Source organism: Micromys minutus (assembly GCF_963924665.1).
Source record: "Micromys minutus genome assembly, chromosome: 17".
Classification (NCBI taxonomy): domain Eukaryota; kingdom Metazoa; phylum Chordata; class Mammalia; order Rodentia; family Muridae; genus Micromys; species Micromys minutus.
In genome coordinates, this window is record NC_137952.1 from 21,057,906 (window position 1) to 21,084,248 (window position 26,343).

A 26,343-nucleotide genomic window follows, 5' to 3' on the forward strand; every position below is an offset into this window, starting at 1 on the left:
CCTGGGAATATTACAGAGCCACTGTTTCTCCCACTGATATTGGCTGAAAACAGCAGCAAATCATGTATTGACTCCTGGTTTTCACACCTATGGAACTCATCCAAACTGATGCCTAGGAGGAGCAATGAACTGGGAAATAGCAGTAGTTCCTCTGCTTGGCAACCTGGATCATATGTTATCAGTCCTGGTATCTACACTTCTCCCAGGCTTTCGTAATCATTCCTGGGGTATGTCTATCATAAAAAGATACTGGATATAAATATGGGGTCAAGACTAGCCACATATTGATAACTGAACAGAGCAGAAGGTTTTGATATGCAATGCTGTTTAATATCCTGCCTCTATCCCCAGTGTTAGGAAGCCATATTTTATGTTGAAAGATACTAGGCCCATTTCTAGACTGAAATAATATGCATTTGAGCCTCCAAATCATTAATTCTGAAATCCAGGTAAATTCTGTACTTGGATCAGCATTTGGAGATTGTCTTTACTGAGTTGGCATGGAAAAAGCCCATGGGGAAGATAAAATGTAAAATTGTCAGGGTAGCAAAGAATGGAGACACAGTTGTTCAGGCTGCTGGGACGAGGTATCTTTCTATCCTCTGCGGCTGTGCTCTGAACTGCAGAGCAGAGCAAAGTCTTTCATTTTAGAAAATCTACACCACAGCCTTCTCTGCATGGCTGACTCAGTAATCACAGTTGAGTTATCTGTACCTATAAAAAAATGAAATCTGGAAATTTCTGTACTTAAGAAATAACTGAGTGTTTCTAAAAACAAGCCATAATTTTAGGAAAGGTAAGTACTCGGTAAAGCAGTATGTTCTACTCAACTTCCTCATAGCAAAGTTATGAAAGCAACAATATTTAGGGACAATCCCACCACAAATTTATATCTCCTGTGCCTTCCACACCCAGAGAGCAGGACTCAGGCAAGTCAGCAAGGAAAGGATCTTCTAAAGCAAACTCCCAAGGACCCATTCTTAGTTTTCTTTTTTGGAACAAAGCTTTATTTTGTCTTGACACCTTCCGCTCCCCTTTGCATCCTCAGCCCAAGCTGGAAAAGAACAGCAGCTAAAGAAACACCTACTGCTAGCTTTTGCAAATAGCTATACTAGCCCCTGAAGAACAGGGCTTGGTGTTACACCCTAGGTCATCTAGACCTTCTGGTATGTATTTCTGCTGTCTTCCCATAGTCATTCATCATCTAAGATGCCAACATGTTCTCCAGATAGACAGCAGCGAGAACTAGAGAACGAGGCACTCCCCACTCAAGTGAAGGTTACACTGTCCCACTGGGATCAGGGGCTCTCTGGCATCAAGCTAATGTTTGTTTACTTAAATATGCAAATTGGTCTTTTAACTAATCTTACGAAAAAACAGAAATATAAGCTATTTTCTCTAGTTCAGTCAATTCCCTGCAAATATATAATTTAAACACTGGTAGCTATTGAAAATGAATTACATGATCAAAATCACTGTCTAACAAATAAGTGGAAGGGTTTCTATTTTCTTAGGGTTTCTTGAATTCCAAATGCACTTTACTGGTAAAAGGTAAGCAAGCATCACACCATGTCCTTAAATCTGCATATCTAATAAATTAGAGCTATGATTTCTCCTGATTTGGAATCCAATTTCTGCAATCTACCTTAGACTTGCTGTCACCCACCCCACCCCACCAGTTGCTTGTCTTTAATTCCACAGAATCTCTCATGAAAACATATCAATGTACTGGAGAAAGTTCAGATACCCAAATTCTTGTTTATTCTCTATGAAAATTTAAGCAATATTTTTAAATTATTGCCATGAAGAAGTTTTTAAAAGAAAAAGAAAAACATGTTAATCAGAAAGTCATCCTTTCTGAGAGGGTTATTTGACAAAGCTAGACCACCAGCATTTCAGCACCACAGCAAGAATGGTAAGAGCCCCAGGGCTTTAGTAACAATCAGCAAAGCTAAATGTTATCATGGTTACACAGCACCATCAGGACCACATGGGCATACTGGTCTATGTGCAGTGTTAACGTCAGCAGAGGATGGCATCATCACAGAACAGGCAATTACAGTAACACTGCAGCAAGAATTACAAAGTGGAAGATCTTAGAAGATCTGGAGCTTTAAAAATTCTGTGCGTCTTTTTTCCACTTGAAAATGTTTCTATGGAGATATGAAGAAATGTAAAAAGCTAGTTAACCTTAATGGCTATTCTTAATTGTTGACATTAACATTTAATTGTTCTGTTGGGTCACTTTGGGAGATATCACATGAAAAACAAAAGAACACCAAACTAGCTTTTTTCATTTTTATTATGAATTCCAGCCTTATGGATGAGCAGAGCTGGAGTTGCATAATAGTACCAGAAGTCAGAAGCATCCAGAAGCTTGAAGGAAAGCAGGGCTGCACACTTCTGTCATCTCACCAAACGGAAGTCTAAGGACACAAACTCTCTAGACCATATCAAGAAGAAAAAAAGGAGAAACACTGAAAACAACTTTCAATATCTGGAAGGGGAAAATATGACAAAAAATAAAAAATGAAACCAAACCATGATTCCACAGACAAGCTGTTCTCCTGATTCTACAGGAGTGGTAGAATAAGGTGCCTGGCTGGGATTGCTAAGTATGCAGCCACCTCTCAGCTCTACAAGACTGACATGTGGTGCAGCTGAATTTTATTTCTAAAACAGCAGAAGCACAGAGAATGGAAACGTCCCGAACATTTAACAAGTAGAAGTTCAGGTCATTACAAATACAGCTGGAGTCAGTTGTCCATGCAAAGTACATGTATATTAAGGAGGGAAAAACATACCCATTCCGAGAGGTCACTGAGCTAGCAAAGTAAGAAACAAAACAGTGAGTGGATATTTTAGTGAGCACAGGATCTGATAAAAGCTTCAAAATCATTTGAGGAAACGGCTGAGGCTTACTCCAGAAACCAGAAACAACAGAAACGTTGAGAAGCAAGTGGATGGAGATGTCCAAACTGGACACTGTTTTATCCCAGCTAGAAGTAGCATTACATGTGGACGTATGCTGTTATTCTTCCTTTGTTTAGTGTTGATGTCACTGAGAAACAGTAAATACACAAAGTGTTGTAACCCAATTCCAACGTTCCCATGACGCTATTCACATTAAAAAAAAAAATCTACCCAAGGGAAATGGCTAGTCCCAGGCAATTTGGAATTTCTTTATCTTAGAATTAGAATAGTGTATTAGTCACCTTTAAATTTTTTTTGCCATGAAGTAATGTTTTCAAGGTAGAACATTTTGAGTAAATACTATGCTATCAAAAAAAAAAAAAAAAAAAAAAAAAAAAAAAAAAAAAAAAAAAACAAGTTAAAGATGAAATATAAGTTAATTCATTTCTTTATAAATATCATCTTATCAAAGAAACATTCAAATCCTTCCATCAAACAAAGTCCCTGAATCACATTACAACTTTAGAAGAACAGTGAGAAAGTACAGGGAAAGGAGAAAAGAAAATAAATACATTTTGATATTTGGTGCATATAAAAAAATCACACAAACATTTAGTTTGTATTCTTCTCACTTATAACATTTAATTTCTCAAAAATAATGGCTGGCTACTTGAAGAAAAAACTTTTGTGGAAATGATGGAATAACCTTCCTTCTATAAAGGATTTCCCAGGAGAACCATGTTTCCAAAAGGTCAAAGTATATAATCAACACTTTCTCCCTCAGAGGTGCTGTCCTGGATAGACTTTGGAAGGTTATCTTTGCCCACACCAAAATCAGAAAAAGAACAAATACGTTTATTCATTCTGTTTAAATATAGAAATCAAAGCTTTAAGCACAGTGGCTGCAGGTCAGCATTTCCACAGGGACTCAGTGATGGGTTACAGCTAAACAGATACTCCAGAGGAACTGACGGGTCAACACCTTCCCATTTTAACCTGGTATATCACAGGCATCAGAGATTGAACATCTAAACAAAGTCCTCTTTCAGAGATGTTGCAATTCAAGTTCCAGGTCTTTAAGAGATTTGCCTGAAATTATATTTCTAAGGGGTTTCACTGTTAGGACCCAACCTAACCCCTCTGTCACTCAGCTTTGCTGCTTGTTACAAGTGAATCTGCAAGGGAATTCTAATGCAGGGCAGATTTAAAGAGCAGGTTTTGACAAGCATTTGCAGGTGAGAAAAATTTGCCAAGAGATTTCTTATTTTGTGAACAGAAAAATATTATTGGTTTCATAATAGGAGTTGATAACCAGCTCTAGATTAAAAAAAAAATAAATGAGGGCAGGTTTCAGAGTCCTTGTTACTGGGTTTCTCCCTTCTAAATAAAAAATATGTCAAGTCAAACTAATTAGAAATTTAATGGAATGAGACATGCTACCATTGCACCATGAGATCTTGAGCGAAGAATAAAATGGTATGATGTCCTGGTCTTAACAAAGTGAGGGATAGAGAGGGTGTCCTCAGGCTAATACTCTAAAAAGCAGTGGCCCTGGGAAGGCAAAGAGGATGACTGAAAGTCACCAAGGCAAGGTTTTGAACAGCTCAAGGCAGTGCCTCTTTACCAATGAGGATTAAGTAACTTCATATTTTTGTACCTACTGAGGCTTTTCTGATGTAGACTGGCTACCCTGCTTCAGGGCTTAGTTGTAGGCAAGCAAGGATTATATAACCATATGAACACAGGTCACATTGTATTTTTACACAAAGAAAACCTTATAAAATATTCTGAGGGTGTAATGAATTACCTGTTGTTGGAGGTGAATCATTATTTGTTTTATTTCTCTTTTTGAAAGGTGTAATATTTTTAGCATTGTAATTGGGTATCAAGCTGATTCACAATTATACACCCATTTCCACCACAGGTCTTGTTCTCTTTCTAATCACATAATTCTCAATCTGAAGTTTTTCTCTGACAATTAGAAGGGGAACAAAAAGATCTCAAAGTCAGAGGCTAAAACTATATGACTAGTTGAAGTGGTCTCTTCTGTAAACACCCCCCCCAAAAAAACCCCAAAACCCAGGAAAGTAGCACACTTTATGGTCTTCAAATAAATAGCACAATCTAAGTCTACGCTTCATTGCCTGTTTATAAGGTCACATGATCTTGGCGACAGCCTGTGGCTTCTCAACGGGCATTGACATGCCATCTTCAAGAAGAGTCAATGTATTATGAGAACGTCAGTCACTTATGAGAATTTCTCTAGCAAATGATCTCTTTATGGTATTTCACTCTCTAAGGACAAAGACAAATGAAACTGAAGCTTATATTAGAGTTGATGGTTATTGTACAGATAACACATGGAAATTGAGAAGAACCCCTCTGAGGGAATTTATGTTGAAGGATTTTGCAGAGGTAATATTCTTCCAGGTCACACTTCCAATCAATGTTAGAAGGTTGAATGTATTTGCATATAAGATGTTAAAGTTTTAAAGTCCAACATAATTTTATGCTTCTGGGTTATGGATAAACATTCACATTGCAACTATAGCCTTTATTTTATATAAGTATGTGCATGTGCATACATATGTGTATACATACATATATACATATACATTTAACCTCTCCTTTTAGTTGTACGGGCCTGACATTGATAAAGCCAGAATCATTAAGGGGAAATGCAGTTAGTAAATATGTCAATCAAGGGTTTTAATTTCTAGAAGCATTGTAACATTTAGTATTAGACCTATTTGGAGTTGGGTATCTCTAGATTTGATATGTATCTGGTCATTTCATGAGGGACTCCTTCCACTGATGGAGTATGAATTTTCATGGAAAACCTTGGCTAGGAAGAAGGGGAAAGATAAAGGAAGGAGCTGTGCTGCTGTCCATTCTGATAAGCAGTTGTGAGCATTGATCTCATTTGATGTTCACTATGTGTGGAAGGTACACATTGAGAAGGTAGAAATTAAGGCAAAGAAAATGAAAAATAATTTATTTTAGAAATCATGTGGCCAGAATAGTCAAGACTGAAAATATATCTGTGTGACTCTTAGGTGTGTTGCTGAATTAAAAATTAGTTATTTTTAGAGGGTGAAGGGATTCTGACTTGGACAGGAAAGGACATTGTTTTTGGCTCTACATCAGGCTAACTGCTCATGAACATTCCATAAACCAGAGGTCAACAAAAAAATAAATGTGAAAAGACTTTAACATTTGCATGTAAGCAGTTTAGTTCAAACACCTGTCACAGAGTTGGCCTCATGTCAAGTGTCTATTGTTCAGTAATTTCCCCAGAATAAAATTAGATAAGAGTAGATCAGGAGAAAAGTGATGCAAAGGTGAGATTAGCTTGGACACACTCTGAAAGGCACTGGACTGCTTTGTCTAGAGGCCCTCATAATTAATTCTCCCTTTCAACATACAGCTGGCTCCCATAGGCCACTGGCTGCAGCTAAGGACATTTCAATAATAATTCTCCACTGTTAAATTTGTCTAGGTTCCTCTGCTTTCTTTGTTCACAAGAGAAATTACTGCAGGAATGGTAAATCTTTGCAAAAGGGCTTCAGTACACTCACCATTCAGAAGAGTAAACAACCAAAATCATTTTTTAGAAATGCCCAGTTTGCTGCACAGCTGTGAACAGGTGCAGCACACAAGGACCAATTTTTGATTAGAAGAAAAAAAAATGACACTCTTCAAGGCCTTCTGTTTGGAGGCAGTCATGATCATTACTGAAAGTGATACTTATTTAAAAGTAGTAAATGGCCATTTCCAAACAGAACAGCAGGCCATCAAAAGGAGGCAGCATCCTACTCACACGTCCCCAGGCTCCCCTGAGTCTCATTATGCTCTGTCGTGTTAGCTCACTTCCCTCTTTATTCTTTCCTTTTTATTTATTAAACTTCTTTTTCTTCTCTGCTGAGTATTATCTTCTAAAATCAAATTAACAGCTAATAGTAAATGTGCACAGTCACCTCAGGAAAGCAAAACAAACAGACTCAAGAGATTATATAAAAATAGCATTTTTCACACTAAAGACAGAGCCCAGATGGAGGTGTGAGAGAATTACAGGTGGGTTCCAGTACCTAAAGCTGTTATCCAGGTAACTGTTCTGTAGAGTCACCAGTGGATACCAAAACTATAATAATTTTGAAAAAAAAAAAATCTCTGTCTCTAAGATTTCCAGTGAAGAACAGCAACGATAATAACAAGAATGGACAAAGCTATTGGAGCTTGTTTCTATTTCGTAGACTAGCACAAAAAGACAAGATGATACATTTTGGACACTGGACCAATATTGTCACTATTGTCCAGTGAATAATTAATAATATGAGGGCAGTTCAGCATGCTAGTCCTGCCCCCCAGCCCTGCTCCTGCCAGCCTGTCTTCCAGGATACCTGCCATAATCAGGAACACAGGAGGACTGCTCTAACCCAGGACACACAGCTCTACCTGACTCCAAGTAGGCCTACTCCAATCTGAGACACCCAGCTTTCATTTCTTTAAAATGGTCTTTTCCTTTCATCAGGAAAATAAGTTGTTACTGGTTCTTTTTAAAGGGAAAGATAAGATTAACACTGAAACAAAAAAAGTTTACCTTCTAATTTATAGGATTCACCAAGTGATTCAAGGTAAACGATAAGTACCTTGAAGCCCTTTGAAATATTTTCTTTGAACATAACAGACTAAGACAAGAATCAGGGAATCATTCTGGGCATCTCTCTCAACTCTTATCTATCCTGGGTCCACTGATTAGGCAAGATTGAGCAGGTCTTATCTGGGATCAGCACTGGTGATACATAAAATCAGTCAGGTCTCTCATTAAAGATATCTGCAAATGATGAATTGTGGAAAGAGAATAATAAGCACATATTTTATTGTGTCATCAAAATGGCAATATAAAGGGTTCACCGAGACATGGAGTGCTGGGGTCAATGTAAGGAGGAGGGAGTAGAGCCAAAGGAGGTGCAAAAATGATGCTCCCCAGGAGAAGGCTCTAAGGAACAGAGAAAAATTATCACCAAATATATTAATCTTGACCAAACCAGATTAATTTAATCAGAATAGTGAAGAACCACACACCTTTGGCATTTATGATCATGGATATAGACACTATTCCTATATAGGTGAGAGCATCTGGCTCTACGCCTTTAGAAAGTCTTGTCTAAGATCACATTAAAGGCTAGAAAATAACCAAGATATAAACATCAGTTCAATCTTGTCTTCAGTCACTGTTTTTTTAACCACAAATATATTGTGTGTGGCTTTATCAATGTCAAATTAGAATAAACGATGATTCTTAGTAAGTGCAATCGGACCCTCCCTAGGAGCAGTATGTTTTCTGGGACAGGAGAAAGCAACTAAAACTTGTATTCTAAGTGCAAAGTGCGGAGAAAAGCCACAGGAGAGCTTTGGGTCCTCTGTGCAACTCACTTGGAGGTGAGTGGAGGCTTCTGGGATGATCTAATATCTAAACTAGTTCCCCGAAGGATGAGAGATTACACAGGGGAAGACAGAGGAGGAGGAAAGCTGTACCACACTGAGGAAACAGCTGAGGTAAGGTCAGAAGCAAAGAGGGTTGGAATGCTGGAGAGAGCATGGGGGCTTAGTGTAGCTGGGACACTGAGTACTGGGTGGGATGTATTGACAGATGAGAGAGAGCTGAATAGGGTTCCCCAAATATGGTAGGGCTTTCAGCTGTGTTGGGACAATTAGAATTCATCCCAAGCTACTGGGGAAATGAAGGAATTTAAAACAAGGGAATATAATCAGTTGGGCACGCATTTTAGAAAGAACTTCATGGCTGCTGAGGGGGAAGATTGGGAGGAGGCAGTCAGTACAAAAGGAATGAAAACAACCAGGATGTTGCAATATTCCAGAAGAGTGTCATCAGATGGAGGATGGGGAATGGAAATGGGGCAGGGACACTGGGTTTGAATATCCTGTCACTAAAGTTATACTGTTTGATGATAGACCTAAATGAGTGGGTGAAGAGGAAGTAGGAAAATAAAAATTATTATGGAATATCTGGGCAATCATCTGGCTGGAGAACGTTTTGGAAGATAACAGAGTACTGTTCTCAGTTTAACGGTTATGACAACAGAACCTTAAGGGAGCTCTGTATTTGCTCATCATCTGCAAAATCAGCCCGAATTCTACAGGAGACAATTGGAGACTCCCAACTGCTGTAACCTGGTTGGGTTCAACCAGAGTCATAAGAAAATCTCAGCAAGAATCACCATGGAAAAGCCCCTGCTTCACTGACATTTTTAGTCTCAAGGTGCTTTTAGACCCTCCATGTTCCTTGGTAGATTCTGGGGTAAGAGAGGGAAGCAGGGAGCCGAGCCAGCGTTAGTGGTGTGCTCATCTATTTTCTGAGGGAAGCTGGTCATTTCAAAGGAGAAAGGACTAGAGCTGCTGAGTAAGAGGAATCTAAACTTGGAAGGAAGGTTTCCTATCTCTACATGGAAGTTTTCCAGCTCCAACCTGGAGGGGGCGAAATGTCAAATATGCTTTTGGGAATTGGGGTGATCGATCTCAACCCAGAACACAATTCAGGTACTCACCCCTTCTCCACCATTTTCAACAGTGTTGGCGAGCATTTCTTGCAGTGCTCTGACAGATAAGGACTGTTCCAGGACGAAATTGCAGACACAGAGATCTGGAGGAATGTACTGTGGAAATAAAACCAGAGTGATGATGCCGGTTAATGCCAGTCAGAGATCAGGTACACAGTGGTATCAGAGGCACTGGCACCTACAGACTAGATTATGACAGCTGGATGGAGGAATGGAAATGGAAAAACGTCGTGTTCCCAATTCAATTTAGATGCGGTGTAATTTGGATTCTAAAGGACGAGAAAAAGCAAAGTGTCAAAGGAGCAGTGGCCAAAAATGTCAGGATCAGCTTGAGTGAAGCCTGGTGTTACCTAACTGAAGAACACACACACACACACACATACATACACACACACACACACACACACACATCTGCTGAAGAAAGGGCAGGAAGGAAGGAGAAAGCTCATCTACACTCAAGACTAAGCGAGTGAGGCCAAAGGAAGAAATCCACTGATACCCATAAGCATTCACAGGAGAGGAACAGAGAGTATGGCTTTAGACTACAATGACTACATAGGAAATCTGTTTACTTGTAAAGAAAAACCTGGATTTTTGTCATGAATAAAGAGGCAGCAAGGGAATTAAAAGCTATATGACCATGGCTCTGAACAAGGAAAAGTCTACACAAGAACTTGTGACCCCCACTGACACCATTCTAACATAGAGTCACTCAACAGTGATCAGTTAACATCATGACATTAGCATTTGTTCTGGGATATTTCTCACCAAATGGCTAAAACACCTGCCCTGAGCACTGCTGGTAGTAGCGAACACTTATCAAGCCAGCATCTTCTCCACATCAGACACTCTTCTAAATGTTCTGCACACATTAATTAGCATACCTAGTCTGGACAAGCACCCAGTAAGGCAGGCACTCCTGAGGTCCCAGGAAAGTAAGACACAGGTCATTCAGGCCATCTGCATAAGTATTGTGTCTGGCTGAGTCAGATTCACTCAGAGATAGTCCGTCTCTAGAATTTATGCATTTAACTGTATACTTTCCCCCCTAGCAATAAAGATTGTAATGATTTTTCTACGATTAGAACATTTAGAATAGCAAATATTTATGTATTACCTTTCTGTACATACAGTGTTTAACATTAAGAAAGATAAAGCAAGCAAACAAAACAAAGCCATTGCCCTCAGGACCTTAGAGTCCAGTTTGAGAGTCCACTCTCTTCCTTAAATATACAACTTGTGACTCTCATGAATACCATTTCTTTTCTGTGAAAATAATAGCAATGAGAAACATGGGGCTGCAAGGTAAGAGGTGGATATGAGTGGTAGTTAGAGCAGAAGGGAATCTCAGAAACAGCCTATGTCTTAGTTTCTAGTTGAGCTGCCTGCTAGTCTACTGAATTCAGCCTTCAACATGAAACCTGTTCAGAGAAAAATAATAAAGATAACAAAATGTCTTAGCTGACAGAGAGTAACAACCCCAGTCATACAGCCTCAACAAGGAGTTAGCTATGAGATAACCAAGAAAATCACAGCAGTATCCAGGTAGCTGTGCCTGACAGTCAGAATGTCTTTTGTGGGCACATGTCTTCAGAGTTGACGTTAGATTGTTCGTGCCTGAGCATTCCCTATGTGTGTACTAATGATGAGTTATGTATCCTCAAATAACCTTGGCTTTTGTGTTTCTCATGGAACTCTCCCCCTACCTTTGCGAACTTTTCCAGAGAGACAGAGGGGAAAAATTTTACCTAAAAAAGGAGATCTGATCTACCATGGTTTGAGAGGGAAAAGGGTCACCTTATTCCAAGCATGCCCAGTCTACCTCATAAATATTCATAAAACCTTTAAAACAGTACACAATATGGAACCATTGTCCTGTTATTTCTGCTTTGGGATAGTTCATTCCAAGCTCGCTTTGGAGTGTTTTCTTTGCTAAGTAAACCACTTAAACCTTGTCTCTCCACTGCATCTTTCCTTTGAGAAGAACATAAAAGCAGCTCCTCCACCTCCCACTGTCTTCTTCAGAACAGGAAACATTAACTGACAGCTATTCCTAATGCTTCAAAATAAGCAACTGTTTCTATGGAGTCTGATTTAAAGGTAAAGGTAGCCTGTTACTAGGAGTCAGGTAACTTCCCAGACTTGTGTTTTCTATTTTAAAAAAAGATAATGGTACTGACTGTTCTGAGTTACCTTAATTTTCATGTGTTTGTATGTTTCTCATCTTTCTCCAACCTCAATGTCCTGAAAAATAAGAATTCACTGTCCTAAACATAAGACAGTGTCCCATATGTTGGATCTCCTGAGAATATTTTCAATACAGCTTTAAGACCCCATTGCTTAAGTATTAATCTGGTAATGGGCCATCCCATCCCAATAGCTACTAGATATGGTGAGTTCCATTTTTAAGTACTTTTCTACTAAGAATTTGAAGGAATACTTTTTCTTTTTTTAAATTAAATTGCTTTATTTATTTACATTCCAAATGTTGCCTCCCTTCCGGGTCCCCCCTTCCTCTTTGCTTCTGAGAGGGTGTTCCCCCACTCACCCACCCATCCCTACCTCACCCCTGCTAGCACCCCCTTCCCTGGGCCATCAAGTTTCTATAGGATTAAGTTAATTCTTTCCCACTGAGGCCAGGAAAAGCCATCCTCTGCTATATATGTGCCAGGGGCTACAGACCAGCACCAGCTCTTTGGTTGGAGGCTTAGTCTCTGAGAGCTCTGAGGGTCTGGGTTAGTTGACACTGTTGTTCTATGGGATTGAAATCCTCTTCAGCTACTTCAGTCCTTCCCCTAACACTTGCATAGGGGTCCCTACCCTCAGTCTAAAGGTTAACTGTAAGGCTCTGCATCTGTCTCAGTCAGTTGCTGATAGACCCTCTCCGAGGACAGCCGTGCTAGGGTCCTGTCTGCAAGCATGACATGGCATCAGCCATAGTTTCAGGGTTCTGTGTATGCACATGAGAGAGAGCACATGTTGGGTTGGTTACTGGATAGCCTTTCCTTCAGTCTCTGCTTCATTTTTGCCCCCACGTTTCCTTTAGACAGGAACAATTCTGGATAAAGATTCTTGAAGATGGGTGGGTGGTCCCATGGACTAGAGGTAGTCTTCCAGTTCCGTCTCCCCACTGTTGGGCATTTTAGCTGTCATCTCCATTGAGTCCTGGGAAACTCTCACATCGCAGGTCTTTGAGACTTTCTAGAGGTTCCCCCACCCTCTACCCCCAAATTCTGCATATTTCCATTCATCTTCCTAGCCTTCTGGACTTCTCTCCTGTGCCCCTTGTTCCCTCTCTCCCTTCTTCCATTCAGGCCCCTCCCTCTGTTGCTCAAAATTATTGTTTCCCCTTCTAAGTGGGTTTAAAATAGCCACACAGTTCATATAGTCTGTCAGTTGTATCATGAGAATTCTTGACTTTGTGGCTAACAGAAGGAATACTGTACAGGGATTTCCCTAATTCTCACCATATCAGTTTAACCAAGCAGAAAGGATATTGTCCACAAAGAGTATTACACTTTTTTTTTTTTCTTTTTCTTATTCTTTACTTTTTTTTCTTTGTTTTCAAAGTACATTCCCAGAACAGGTGATTAACTCATTTCATGGGACTCAAGACAGCTAGCAGCCGAGACTCACATTTAGCAGGGTGCAAAGTCACACTATTATAAGTAGGGCACAATTATAAGTAGGATCATCAACCATTTCCCTGGAGACTTTATGCTGGAATCATATACTACCCAACACAGTATCTCAAAATGTGTCATTTGGGGAGATTTTATAGAAGTATGTCTACCTGGATTTCATGTCACCAGATTATAAAATGGAAACACAATCTTTTTCCTCCTTGGCTTCCTTAGAATCATATGATTTGGAGATTTTTCTATTCAGAAATACCTGTAGCTAAAATTTATATTTGAAAGGGGGCTTTTGGACTAGTCAGTTAAATAGCCTTATTATGCATGTCTTTAATAACTAATCTATATAATCAATTTCTTTCATAGCCCCAAGTATTTGAGATCCTTTCTTGCATTAGATTGATTGCCTGATCTGTCAACCTGTTCTCTCTGTGTAGTTTTCTTGGAGAGGAGATTGGAGGTCCTGTCTCTGCCATCATTCATTAAGATGGAGGCTGATGGACAACTGACATGCTACAACTGTATCTGTCCTTTCCCTCTGGGTATTAAGTTATCAAGAAAATCATACTTTCATTAGTGGTATGAATAGGCACATTCAAACAAGGGATAGTCTGCATCAGGAGAATATATATCAAATGACAGAATCTTAAAGATCCTCATGGTTTTGTTTTTGTATCCCTAGCATGTGACCCCTGCCTGCAAGTCTTTATATTTGCAAAAGCAGTCCTATTACTTTAATAATGCCCAGAATTATGAATGTGTGGGCAGTGTCATAGAGAGAACAGTGTAACAGAAATATCTGGGGAAAACCAAAAAGCAACCTGTGACAAGAATGAGCACAGAGTCATCTGACCCACTAATGCCAGCTGCCACCTTTAATTAAACTCCAAACTGGTCTGAGTTCCCACCTCTATACACCCGAAGAATGAGCAAAGGCTACTCGCTCATCCAAGCTCATTTGTCTGCAGTCAGGAGAGTCTCTCAAGGGGCCAGCTCGTTGTCTCAATGCTTAGGCGCCTGTGCCTCAGTCACTCTGTCTGCCAGACACACCAGCACGTATTTGATGATTCTCAGCACAGAGAAAAGGGCTCTGTTGACATCTGTTCTGAAATAGTTCCTCATCACTCTCTCAGCCCTGTCCTCAGCCCACACAAGCATTTCATGTCAGTGTCCTACAGAAAACCTTGAGATGTCAGAGCCCTGGTAAGCCAGAAACAAGTGTCCATGTAGCTCCACTATGTGTAAAATTACAGGGTGGTCCATCTCTCTAGCATCCATGCTCTATAAACTTACATAACGGTGTAGGTTTTCTGAGGCTTGCTGCAACCCAGCTGGTGGGGACTGATGCCCCTATCAGTACAGCTTTCATGTTTCCTTAGGTTCCCAGAAGAGCCACTCCACATTATATTAGCAACACTAGGAAAGCCTTCGAAGAAGTAGAGCAAGGAGTTAAGGACAAGGAAGAGAATCACTACCTCTCCCTGGCCAAGTTAACCACAGTCTATTTTAACTTGTTACGGCTTTGATATGCTGAAGTCAATCTATTAAATAGGGAGTGGGTTCTTTGAAAAATCGATCTGATCCTACTTCAGTACCCTAGTGGGTAAAAGAGTGCATGCTTGATTCTCTGTAACCCTCTAATACCACCCAGATGTGTGCTGCTGAGAGTAACTGCAGCTGAGCACAAGTTGCATTGAGCCTCCCCAGCTGAGTCCTTTCTCCAGACCTCCTGCTCAGAATTTTACATATTTTCTTCTCCCAGTTTTATGGCCTTTTTGACTTCTGTTAATTCGTCTGTTTCACACAGTGCCACATCTCAGTGATGTATCCTTTATGAGAATAAATGGCCCACTGAGCAAGTTGGAATACTATGTGCAGAGAGTACTGTAGGGTGACTCAAGTTTGAATCTCTGTTCACAGTTATTAACAAAATGATGGTGAGCAGGTACTTTCCTTTCTCTGATCCTTAGCTGCCTTTCCTTTAAAATAGCATCTCCTCAGATAAACTTCTTATGTTTGAAGAGCTTGAAGAAATGAATGCAGGAAATGGGCAAGACTGATGAAAGCTAATTGTTCTTGCAGTTCTAACCCTGTCGACTGGTTGGTGGTGGAGGAGTGCATAAAATTATCTTTGATGGTGAAAGTGAAAATGCCAATGAAAAGCTCCACAACTCCACAGTGGCCATTCTCATAGAAGTGCTCTGAAATGCATAGACTTTGGGTCTATGTGAAGATATTTTGTTTGCAAGTGCTTTACAGTAAGGTTTGGAAATTTTCTAAAAGTTTAAAATTGGCGCAAGCATTTAGTAAATGCTTAATATTAGATGATGTTCAACAACAACAACAAAAAAAAAAAAAAAACAAATTGAAGCATCGATAGCTTATTTAAATATCCATTTATCTGTACCTTCTGTTTTTAAATTGCTATTTTACATAGAAAGTAGGCAAAAACCTCTGACCTTTGAGATTTTGTTGTCTAGTGTAATATGAGGGAAACACATGAATAATTTTCAGGCTGTGAGGCAGTCACAGTAAGGAAATCTATGAGAAGAGTCATGTTGAAGGTGCTGAGATGGGTGAAGGTGGTGGTGGTGGTGAAGCCCTGGGGGAGTTAACAGTCGATTATGTATAAGAAAGTGTTTTTGTCAGGGTAGGAACACCAAGATTAAGAAGTGAGAAGTTCTGTAAAAGAAGAAAGAGGTGAGGGTTTGAGAAATATCTTGCATCTTACTTAAAAACGAAACGAAAACGAAAACCTCGTCTTTACAGCAGTGAGGTAGCACTAAAGAAAATTATATTGGAAACAATATGATCCATTTTAAACCTTTAAAAACCATTGTACGTATACAGTAAAGTGACCTAGGCCAATGGAGAGACAAGTTAGGAGATTATTTCAGGAGCAAGGCTTGAATTAAAGATGTGGCAGTAAAGATAGAGAATCTAAAGAAAGCTAGGAGAGACGGAGCATAGTGACTAGTTGGATATGGGGGACAATGAACAAGAGAGGGTGACCAGGTTCTTATTGGAATACGGAACAAACAGCAGCCAGTAAGCCAAGCCCTGGTGAGACTACAGTAAGAATCTACACTCATCTGGCATCAATGGGAGGAGAGGCCTTTGGTCCAGTGAAGGCACATTTTCCCAGTGTAGGGGAAGCCAAGGCACTGAGGTGGAGAGGGTGATTAGGAGAGGAAGCAGCTTCAGGAGAGCAAGTGGAGGGGGAAGAGGGGTAGGAGTAGGGAGAAAGGGGATAACATTTGAAATGTTAATACAGAGAATATCCAATAAAATAATTTTAAAAAGAAATTATACTCAGTACATTATCAACTGCTAAGATGGACCAACAGGTGATGGGAAAAGGGTGAACTTTTGGCGATAATGTGTGAATATTTCTGAGATGTCTGTAGAGATACACCGATCAGAGAGGAGTAATGTCAGAAACTGCTATTATTCCCACTCAAGGTAAATCCGGAAGGTCCGTGTAATTAATCTCATCTCTTTTCCAAAGATGTCACATAACTAGCAACTATCTAAGGAGTATAAATATATATTCAGTCATTTACTAGCTACTGTGTGAAAAAAGAAACAAAATAAAATATAGTTCTTATCCTTTAAGTTAAGAAATTTTAACCTATTTGAAAACACTTGTCCTTTGCATGAGGCTTTATAAACAAGTACACACACACACACACACACACACACACACACATGTGCATGCATGCATACACATACAGATATACTTATACACAAAACTACATTAAGAAGTTTGCTATATGAAGACAAGACAGATATGAATCTTTTTGGGGATGTCATGATTAAGAAAGTCACCCAGAAAGAAGCTTGGTCAGAAGAGATAAACTTTTTTTTCTATTCAGACAATAATAATATTCTTATACATAGAAACAATTCATTTTTTTTTGTGTGTGTAATAAGTGGTCAAGATGAATTAGTTCTCTTTCTACTTTCTGTGTTCTATATGTTGTTATTTTCTGTTTAAAATTCTGTTAATTGAAGTAGTAGTTTTCAAGTTATAGGACTGTTAAAAAATAAAGACTACTGGGGACTCAAGAGTTAAGGGAAGGGTTCAAGGAACTGAAGGGGATTGTAACCTCGTAGGAAGCACAGCAATGCCAACTAACTAGACCTTACAGAGCTCCCGGGGACTCAGCCACCAACCCAAGAGTACACATGGGTGGGTCCATGGCTCAAGATACAAATAAAGCAGAGGATTGCTTTATATGGCATCAGTGGAAGGGTTGGGTACTTGGTCCTGAGGAGGCTTGTTGCCCCGGTGAAAAGGGATTCTAGAGGGGTGAGGTGGGAGTGGTGGGTGGGTTTGGTAGCACCCTCTTAGAGGCAAAGGGGAGGGGAATAGGAAGGAGGTTTGCAGAGGGGAGACCAGGAAGGGTGACAACATTTGAAATGTAAATAAATAAAATAATTAAAAGAACTGAAAAAAGATAAAGACTAGAACAAGGGGTGGTGAGGGATGAAGGCTCTGTTTTAGGGAAGATAGTTCTCATGGAACTTTAGTTTTTACACAAGTGTGTTGCTATAAAGAAAGAAAGGCTGGCTTTTCCTTACAATGTGTCCCATCTCAGTAAGCGACCTCTCTCATTTCTGCTCCTGCCATGATGCCACCTGCCTTAAACTTTAGCAGAGCCAGATCAATACAAATGCCAATCTTAGACTTTCAGTGTCCCAAACAAAGAATGAAATACATGTCTTCTCTTTACAAAGTCTCAGCCTTAGGTATTTTGAGACCACAGCAGAGAAACCAAAGAATAGGTCCTCTATATACTGCTTAGGTTCTCATCCTGCTTGAGGTTGTCTAGTCAAGGAACAAATAGAGCTAGTATTTGTTGTCCTGTACTTTACATTGTTCAGACAAAGGAAGTCTCTTTCACCACGGACACTATGCTGCTGGTGCAATGCTGCTCTCAGCCCCTAGTAACCATGGCCACGTAATTATTCCATCTTACTACACTGTCTCAAACAGGACTGATAACCATCTTCTCAAGATGGTTACATGTAGCTCTAATCAAAGACATGAATAATACTATTTCAGAAGCATTCTTGCATGAGAAATCTTCTTTCAGAAAATATGCCTGGTCAATTAGACCTCATTGAGTCCGGAGAGAATTTGAATAAAATCCGTATCTTGTGGAACATCATCAGGACATACAAAGATGGATGCATAGTTTGGATTCAGGAGCTTTGGGTGTTTTACAGACATTATCTCATCCACCCACAGGAGACATGAGCTCATTATGAACTTCTAGTCAATTATTGGTGGTACATAATTATTTCTACTGTGTTTGCAATTCAAAAGCAGAACCAAAGCATCCATATTCTACACCAAACAGATTTCACTTAAATATTTATACAGTTGAGTGCTTTAAAATCTGTTACCTCTAGAAGTTGTTGATAATTTATAAAGAAAAGTATATGGTAAATTAAACTTTTTCCTAGCTTCTGAATTTCTAAAAAATACAAACAAACCAACAGTTGTTTTCTAACCACATTAGAAGTAGGTCACTTGAGATATAGAGGAATTTGACAAGTAAGCAAAGAATTAAGTATAAAACATGTCAATCTAGCCATCTTTCTATTTATCATCTGTCTGGTTATATATACATATATATATATGTGTATATATATATACATATATATATGTCAAGCAACAAACCTATTATCTATCCATTTTATAGGTATCAATGTCTACATAGTTTGTGCCAGAGATTGAACTCTCAATGTCCTTTAAGTATAATTTCATTTAACTCTTATCTCAAAGCCCCATTTGGGGATGAGATTGCAGAATTTTATTTATGAGGAAACAGAAACTCAGAGAGGCTGAAAGGCTTCTTCTCAGCCACATTGTTATTTTAAGTATATAAACGTGTATGGTATGATACAACAATCTCTCTCTCTCTCTCTCTCTCTCTCTCTCTCTCTCTCTCTCTCTCTCTCTCTCTCTCCCTCCCTCCCTCTCCCTCTGTCCCCATCTCTCTTCCCCCTTTCCCCTCTCTGTATCTCTGCCTGTCTGTCTTCCAATGTCTCTTTTCCTGTCTCTGCTCTCTGTCTCTATTTCTCTCTCTCAGTGTATGTATGTGTGTGCATGCATGTGTGTGTATGCATGCATGTGTATTTGCATGCATGTGTGTGTGCATGCATGTGTGTGTATGCATGCATGTGTATTTGCATGCATGTGTGTATGCATACATGTGTGTATGCATGTGTATGTTTGAATGCACGTGTGTGCATGTATATAATATGCAGTGATCAAATCAGAGTAAAGTTTTATCTCCATAAATACCTGAAATTGTTATTAGCATATACTAATTCTGCTTATGAGTCAGGCACAGGGTCATATTTCAAACAGGTATATCATGTGCCTTGATAAACTCAGGTAAAGGTTTTCATTTCCTCAAATTACTTTGTCTTGGAGACCTAGAAGCTCTTGTCTTCCAGTTATTCATAAAATTATATAAATTTATTATGCACTACTTTCTTTTCTTTTTTCTTTACTGACTTTATTGGATATATTTTATTTACATTTCAAATGTTATCTCCTTTTCCTGATTCCCCTCTATATCCCCTATCCCAACACCCCTTTTTCTGCTTCTATGAGGGTGTTCACCCACTCACCCAGTCCCTTCTACCTCCCTGCCCTGACATTCCCCTATACTGCATCATCAAGCCTTGGCAGGACTAAGGGCTCCTCCTCCCATTTGATGACCAAAGAAGTCACCCTCTGCTATGTATGTAGCTGAGGTCATAGGTCCACTCTGGATAGTGGTTTATATCCTCTTTGGATAGTGGTTTAATTCCTGGGAGCTCTGGTTGGTTGGTATTGTTGTTCGTATGGGGATGCAAACCCCTTCAACTCCTTCAATCCTTTCTCTAACTCATCCATTGAGAACCCTGTCTCAGTTCAGTGGTTGGCTGTGAGCACTGGCCTCTATATTTGTCATGATCTGGCACAGCATCTCAGGAAACAGCTATATCAGGCTTGTGTGAGCATGTACTTCTTGGCATCAGCAATATTGTCTAAGTTTGGTGGCTGTACAAGGGCTGAATCTCCAGGTGGGATAATCTCTGGATGGCCTTTCTTTCAGTCTCTGCTCCAAGCTTTGTCTCCATATTTTCTCCTAAGAATATTTTTGTTCACCCATCTAAGAAGAACTGAAGCATCCGCACTTTGGTTTTCCTTTTTCTTGAGCTTCATGTGCTCTGTGAATTGTATCTTGGGTTATCTGAGCTTTTGCGCTAATATCCACTTATCAGTGAGTGCATACCATGGGTGTATTTTTGTGATTGGTTACCTCACTCAGGATGATATTTCCTAGATCCATCTATTTGCCTAAGAATTTCATGAACTCATTGTTTTTAATAGCCGAGTAGTACTCCATTTTATAGATATACCACATTTTCTGTATCCATTCCTTTGTTGAAAGACATCTGGGTTCTTTCCATCTTCTGGCTATTATAAACAAGGCTGCTATGAACATGATGGAGCATGTGTTCTTGATGTATGTTGGAACATCTTTTGGGTATATGCCCAGGAGTGATATAGCTGGGTTTTCAGGTAGTATTATGTCCAATTTTCTGAGGAACTGCCAGACTGATTTCCAGAGTGGTTGGTAGTTTTACAATACTACCAACAATGGAAGAATATTCCTCTTTCTCCGAATCCTTGCCAGCATCTGCTGTCACCTGAGTTTTTGATCTTAGCCATTCTGACTGGTGTGAGATAGAATCTCAGGGTTGTTTTTATTTGCATTTCCCTGGTGACTAAGGACATTGAACATTTCTTTAGGTGTTTCTCAACCATTCAATATTTCTCAGTTGATAAATCTTTTTCTTTAATGCTCTGTATCCCATTTTTAATAGTGTTATTTCTCTGGAGTTGAATTTCTTGAGTACTTTGTATATATTAGATATTAGCTTTCTGTTGGATGTAGGATTGCAAAGATCTTTTCCCATTGTGTTGGTTGTCATTTCATCCTAATGACAGTGTCCTTAGCCTTACAGAAGCTTTGCAATTTCATGATGTTCCATTTGTTGATTCTTGGTCTTAGAGTATAAGCCATTGGTGGTCTGATGAACTAGTTTCTTTCCATCATTATTTTGATTATTGATCTCTTAAACTTCAAACCCAATATTTCAACTCACTCTGCATCAGTGTCCCAGAGGAGAAAATGAACTTTGTAGAATTCTATCCTCACTGGGCCACCTGTCTCCCAAATCTCATGCTTTAAAATGAAAGTTAGAATTTCATACTGGTCACTATCATTATCTTAGCAAGGCCTTTTCAGTACTGGTCACTGGGAATATAAAAGTGCACACTGGAAATTCCTGGCAGGTAATATTATATTTGTCTTTGTGATGTTAGAAAATCAAAGACCAGTTATCTAGGTAAGTTTTCTATTTATTCCAAGAGGCAGTTAAACTCTGCTGATGATGGACCAAGTTTCAAACATGGGACACTTGTAAATGATAACCCTGTTACATCCTGATTTTTAAAATATGAGGGAAGAGAGTTTGCCTCTTTCTGTTATAATCTTGAAATCAATTAAAATGTACAAAACTTAAGTTATTAAATTTATTTTGTTGTGGTAAAGGATAGTGAGTTTTTTCAAATATATATGCACTACAGATATACATATATATGTATACATATATATTACTCCAAAAACTTGAACTCTAAGTTTTTACTTGGACATTTCTGTCAAATCTAAAGGTACAAACAATTTAAACTCATAGCTAGAAGCATACTTCAGCAGAGCTAATCAGGAAGAAATCAAAATGAGGTAAAGAAATCTTTCTGATCATTGGGAAGCCTACCCCTGAGATGTAATGCTGTCAGTAAAAGCCACACTCCAGGGCCTTAGTCACTCTCCAGTGACTGAGCTGTCCAGAGAAACACAGAACAACCACAGGCAGAGTACAGCCCGCAGGTGTTGCCCTGGTCCAAGTTCATGCTGACCCCGGAGAGAACATCCAGGTGAAAAGGGGTGGAATAAGCTATCATGTGCAAAGGAAAAAGAACACTGTCAAATGCCAGGACATGTTGCTCATTAATAAAATAAAATTAAAGATCCTGAGACAGTGAGCTTCAGTAAGCATGTACTTTGAAAGGATGCTTGCTGAAACATTGAAGAGAGATGCCACTGTCACTGGGGAGCAGGGAACAAAAAGTTTATGGAAAGTAAATTCCCACAAAAGTCTCACAGGGAAAAACCACCCTAACATGATAACAAAGGAAAAGCCACTCACGACTGCTTATCTTTACCCATGCTCAGATACCTTAGCTGTTTGAACCATGCTGGTGGACCGAGCCAGTGGAGTCCAGAGAAAATATTTACAAACATAAGCGATGACACCAATTTCTCTTGGAAGTGCCCAGGGATATTTTTTTTAAACCAAAGCCAATGTAAATATTAGTTTGCTCTGGAAATATTACCGCAGAGACACGGTTACTCACGAATCTCCTGGGAAAAGGCTGCCACACTTCATACTTCTGGGACCTTTCTCCAGGAAACAGTGGAATAAGAGTGTGCCATGTGACTGTGAGGTGGGTCTCTGACTCAGATTCAAGAGATTCTATAGAATGACAGAACCAAATAAGCAAAAGCAGATCCCAAGATGCAGACTCTTAATCTAGAGCTTTTTAAAAGCTGCTTCACTTATCCAAGCATAAAAGCTTATTTTAAATAACTAACCCTGTATGGAGGGATCTTTTCTGACAAGGTTGCAGCTAGAAGGAACACTGAGGTACCCTAGAAACCAGCATTCTGCCAAACATCCACAGTTTCTGGCAGTTAGGTATGGTGTTACCAAGAGCCTGTAGAAATCAATGCTGCAAACTTCATGCTCTTATAAATAAGAAGGAGGGGAGGGAGCCAAGGAATAGGAGGAAAAACATGCTGGGCAGCTGGTTTATAAAATGTCTTCTGGGAAAAGCTTAAGTGACAGGTTGCATGGTTGATTTGGTTCTCTATTGAGCCAACTTTTTCCTCCTGCCTGGCAGTACATGGCTGGCATGTTAAACAACTAAGCTGCCAATAGATGGCAACTTAAAATGGTGTGGCATATAGGAAGGCAAACTGTACTAATGAGCAGAAGTAACACCTACAGCTGATGTGAAGAGATCCCTCAAGCACTGACTTCTCCTGTGGCTCCATATAGGAAAATGTATAAATCAAATCCAGGATATTCAAGGTGTAAAGCTGAAACTTACACCTGTGGGTAACTCAGGTCCTACAACAGGTTCTGTAGATGCCTAACGGGGACCTGGCCACCCAGGTGTTCTAGCTGTCACCTGACGTTGTGCTGAGATACTTTGAAAGTGGTTTTCTGAAGAGCTTACACATCCAAAAATATAGAAAAAAATAGAACAGAAGAAAGGCAGATTTTCCAATAAGAGGCAGGCTTAGGGATCAGTTAGGGGGTCTGAGCATCCATTAGGGAGGAGTAGGGTGGGGCATAGGGGGGTGGGATTGGGATAACAAAAGCTAGCAAACATGGGGAGACTTATAGAGCAAAGCTAAGTGGAAAGGGGAGAAATCAGCTTCAAGATAGCATTCATGCTTTGGCCTTAAAACTTCCTTTAGAGTTAATAGGAGGCATACGGAACACCATTCCCTTTCCCAATATTCACTTAACCTTGTGTCCTAGTTACAGTTGCTCTTGCTGTGGTGATGCAACATGACCAGAAATAACTGGAGAAGAAAAGGCTTACATATTCCAAATCACAGTCCACTAAGGGAAGCCATGGCACAAACTCACATAGCATAGAAACATGGACACAGATCTTTCTGCATCAAAGCCACTGATGGATGGTGCTTATTGGATTCTATCCATGGTTTGCTCAGCTTGCTTTCCTACAGCACTGAGGACCACCAACCCAAGGATGGTACCACTCACAATGGGCTGGACCCTCACACATCCTTATAGGCTTGCCAACATCTTCTCTTACAGAGGCAATCTCTCAATTCAGGTTCCCTACACTCAGATGACTACAGTTTGTGTCAAATTGATGTAAAAAAAAAAAAAACAGACAGCACAGCTCTCTTCCTTTTGGGTAATAATGAAGTTGTTTCTACAGACTATAGAAACCACACTGAGGGTTTTCTCTACTGTCATTAAGTGGAACCCAGAAGCAGCAGTAAGAGAGAATGTGTATTGCTTTGCCTTCTAGTTACATAACAGAGAAGCTGGTGAATAACACAAGGTTCCCGAGATAGCTGAGAAACTGGCACACTGGAGCAGAAGGCTAGCAGAAGACAGACACTGTCCAATTCTCACAGCTGTATGGCTCATCAGGACTACTTGCTTCTTTGGGAGCATCTTCCCTGCCTTGCCTGGCCCTGGCTGCTATATTAGCACCACGAGACTCACAGACACAAGACAGATGTGGACACAAAGTTTGAGGCAACTAAGTGCTAGCATGACACCTCTAAATCTTTGGAGCTCCACCTCCATTCCATCCCTAATCCCTTCTTCTGACTCTTAAACTGAACCAAAATTCCAAGTTAGACATATTTTCCCCACCCCCCATGGTATTTTTGTTTTTAGGGAAATAAGCATATGACTACAAATGGAATTCTGGCCTTTGAGAAGTTGGCAAGGAAAATGTGCAGATATTCATAAAATTCAAAGTGTTCTAAAGTCTTTGTGAAAATAAGTTTTGTAAATATTTTTCTCAAAGATAGAACAAGTGCTGTTATCTCCCCACAGATAACTCAATTTAATTCCCTTTAACCATCAACTAGTATCTCAGGAAACCATCAGTTTTAGAGATTCACATGTACCATGGGCATAAAACATCTAACATAGATAGTTAAAACACAGCCATGGTGCACAGTTGCCATTACTAGACCGTGGCTGCAGATGTGAGGAGGGGATGCTATGAGGGAGATAGAGAGGTGGGAGAAGAACAATTCACACAAAGAAAGCCGAAAAAATAATTTAGAGATCTACTTATCTATAAGTGCACTAACAGAATTAAAATGAATGAACGTACTGTACATGAAGAAAGAATGCTCCTTCATGAAAGCCTCAAGTTATTATATAAAAATCCCAGTACTGGCTAGAAGATACTGCCCATTGAGATGTTTGTTGGGGATTAGCAGAGACTCATCAAATAATACAAGCCATTGTACTTGACACTGGTCTTATTCACTGACTAGAAATAAATTTGTCAACAGTATTCCCTAGCTGTGAGTGCTGCAAGTTACATGATCGGCATGAAAATCATCAGAGTAACAAATCACGTTTTACAAATGGATTCAAGTCCCTCACCACAGGATAAAACTCCTGCCTGGTGCTGTCGGCCTGGCTTGGAACCCATGGTTGGGGAAGTCATAAGTCAAACGGAAAAGGTACTTCTATTTATTTGCTTATGGACCAAGTATCAAACTGATATCTAAAGATCAATGGCCTCATTATACCAGCTTCACTTTGCAGTGGGTATTGGTTAATGCAAGGGTTCATCAGTGGTCCAAATTCAGAGAATCAGTGACCATGGAGTCACATAAGTGGCATTTATATTCCTCCACCCCTCCCCTGGCAGGGATCAGGGGGTATCATGGAAAAGGTGGCAGAAAGTTGGTAAGAGTCAGGCATCTTGAGGACAGCTGTGAACAAGTGTCTGCTGGTAAAGGCAGAACAATTATTGCAGTGGTTATCTGCATAGACCTGTACATCAAACCAGCCCCAGTTTCTGTATGGATGCGGGGCAGAACATCAGGCACTGCCCATAGCTGAGGAACTACTGGTAGAGGATGACTACTGGGGTGGGGGAACAATTTTTCTTAAGGATTGTGGTTTCTTATAGGTTGTTCAGGCCTGGTGGATGGCATGAGATCTACATACATACAGACAATACTAATTGGGTCACCTCCTCAGACTATGTCTTCGGTTTCCTCAATCTCACGAGGAACATTCTAAGAATAGAGGATAGAGAAACCAAAGAACTATGAAGTTGCACAGGGTCTGCTTTTTTCCAAAGGTCTGTTAGGTAGTCACTGACACCTGTCACCCAGGGCAAGAGCCAACAGCGACAGACACAAGGAAACTATAGGACACTGTTCCTCTCCTTTGAATCCAACTCAGAGTTTAGATGGAAAAAATCACATCGAATATTGCTTCAGTTTCACCCCCCATTGTGCATGGCTGAGCCTTCATCTTCAGTTTCTTTCCCCCTCTCT

The 26,343-nt window shown here is 39.8% G+C and overlaps 1 protein-coding gene across 2 annotated transcripts in view; it reads right to left on the minus strand.

Moving 5' to 3' along the window:
- RYR3 (ryanodine receptor 3) overlaps positions 1–26,343 on the minus strand; it is a 523,847-nt gene that overhangs the window by 317,229 nt on the left and 180,275 nt on the right. For both annotated transcript variants that reach the window (XM_080931244.1, XM_080931245.1), the window contains exon 3: positions 9,483–9,590. In XM_080931244.1, coding sequence (XP_080787370.1) covers positions 9,483–9,590 — 108 coding nt within the window. The remainder of the gene's footprint in view (positions 1–9,482; positions 9,591–26,343) is intronic.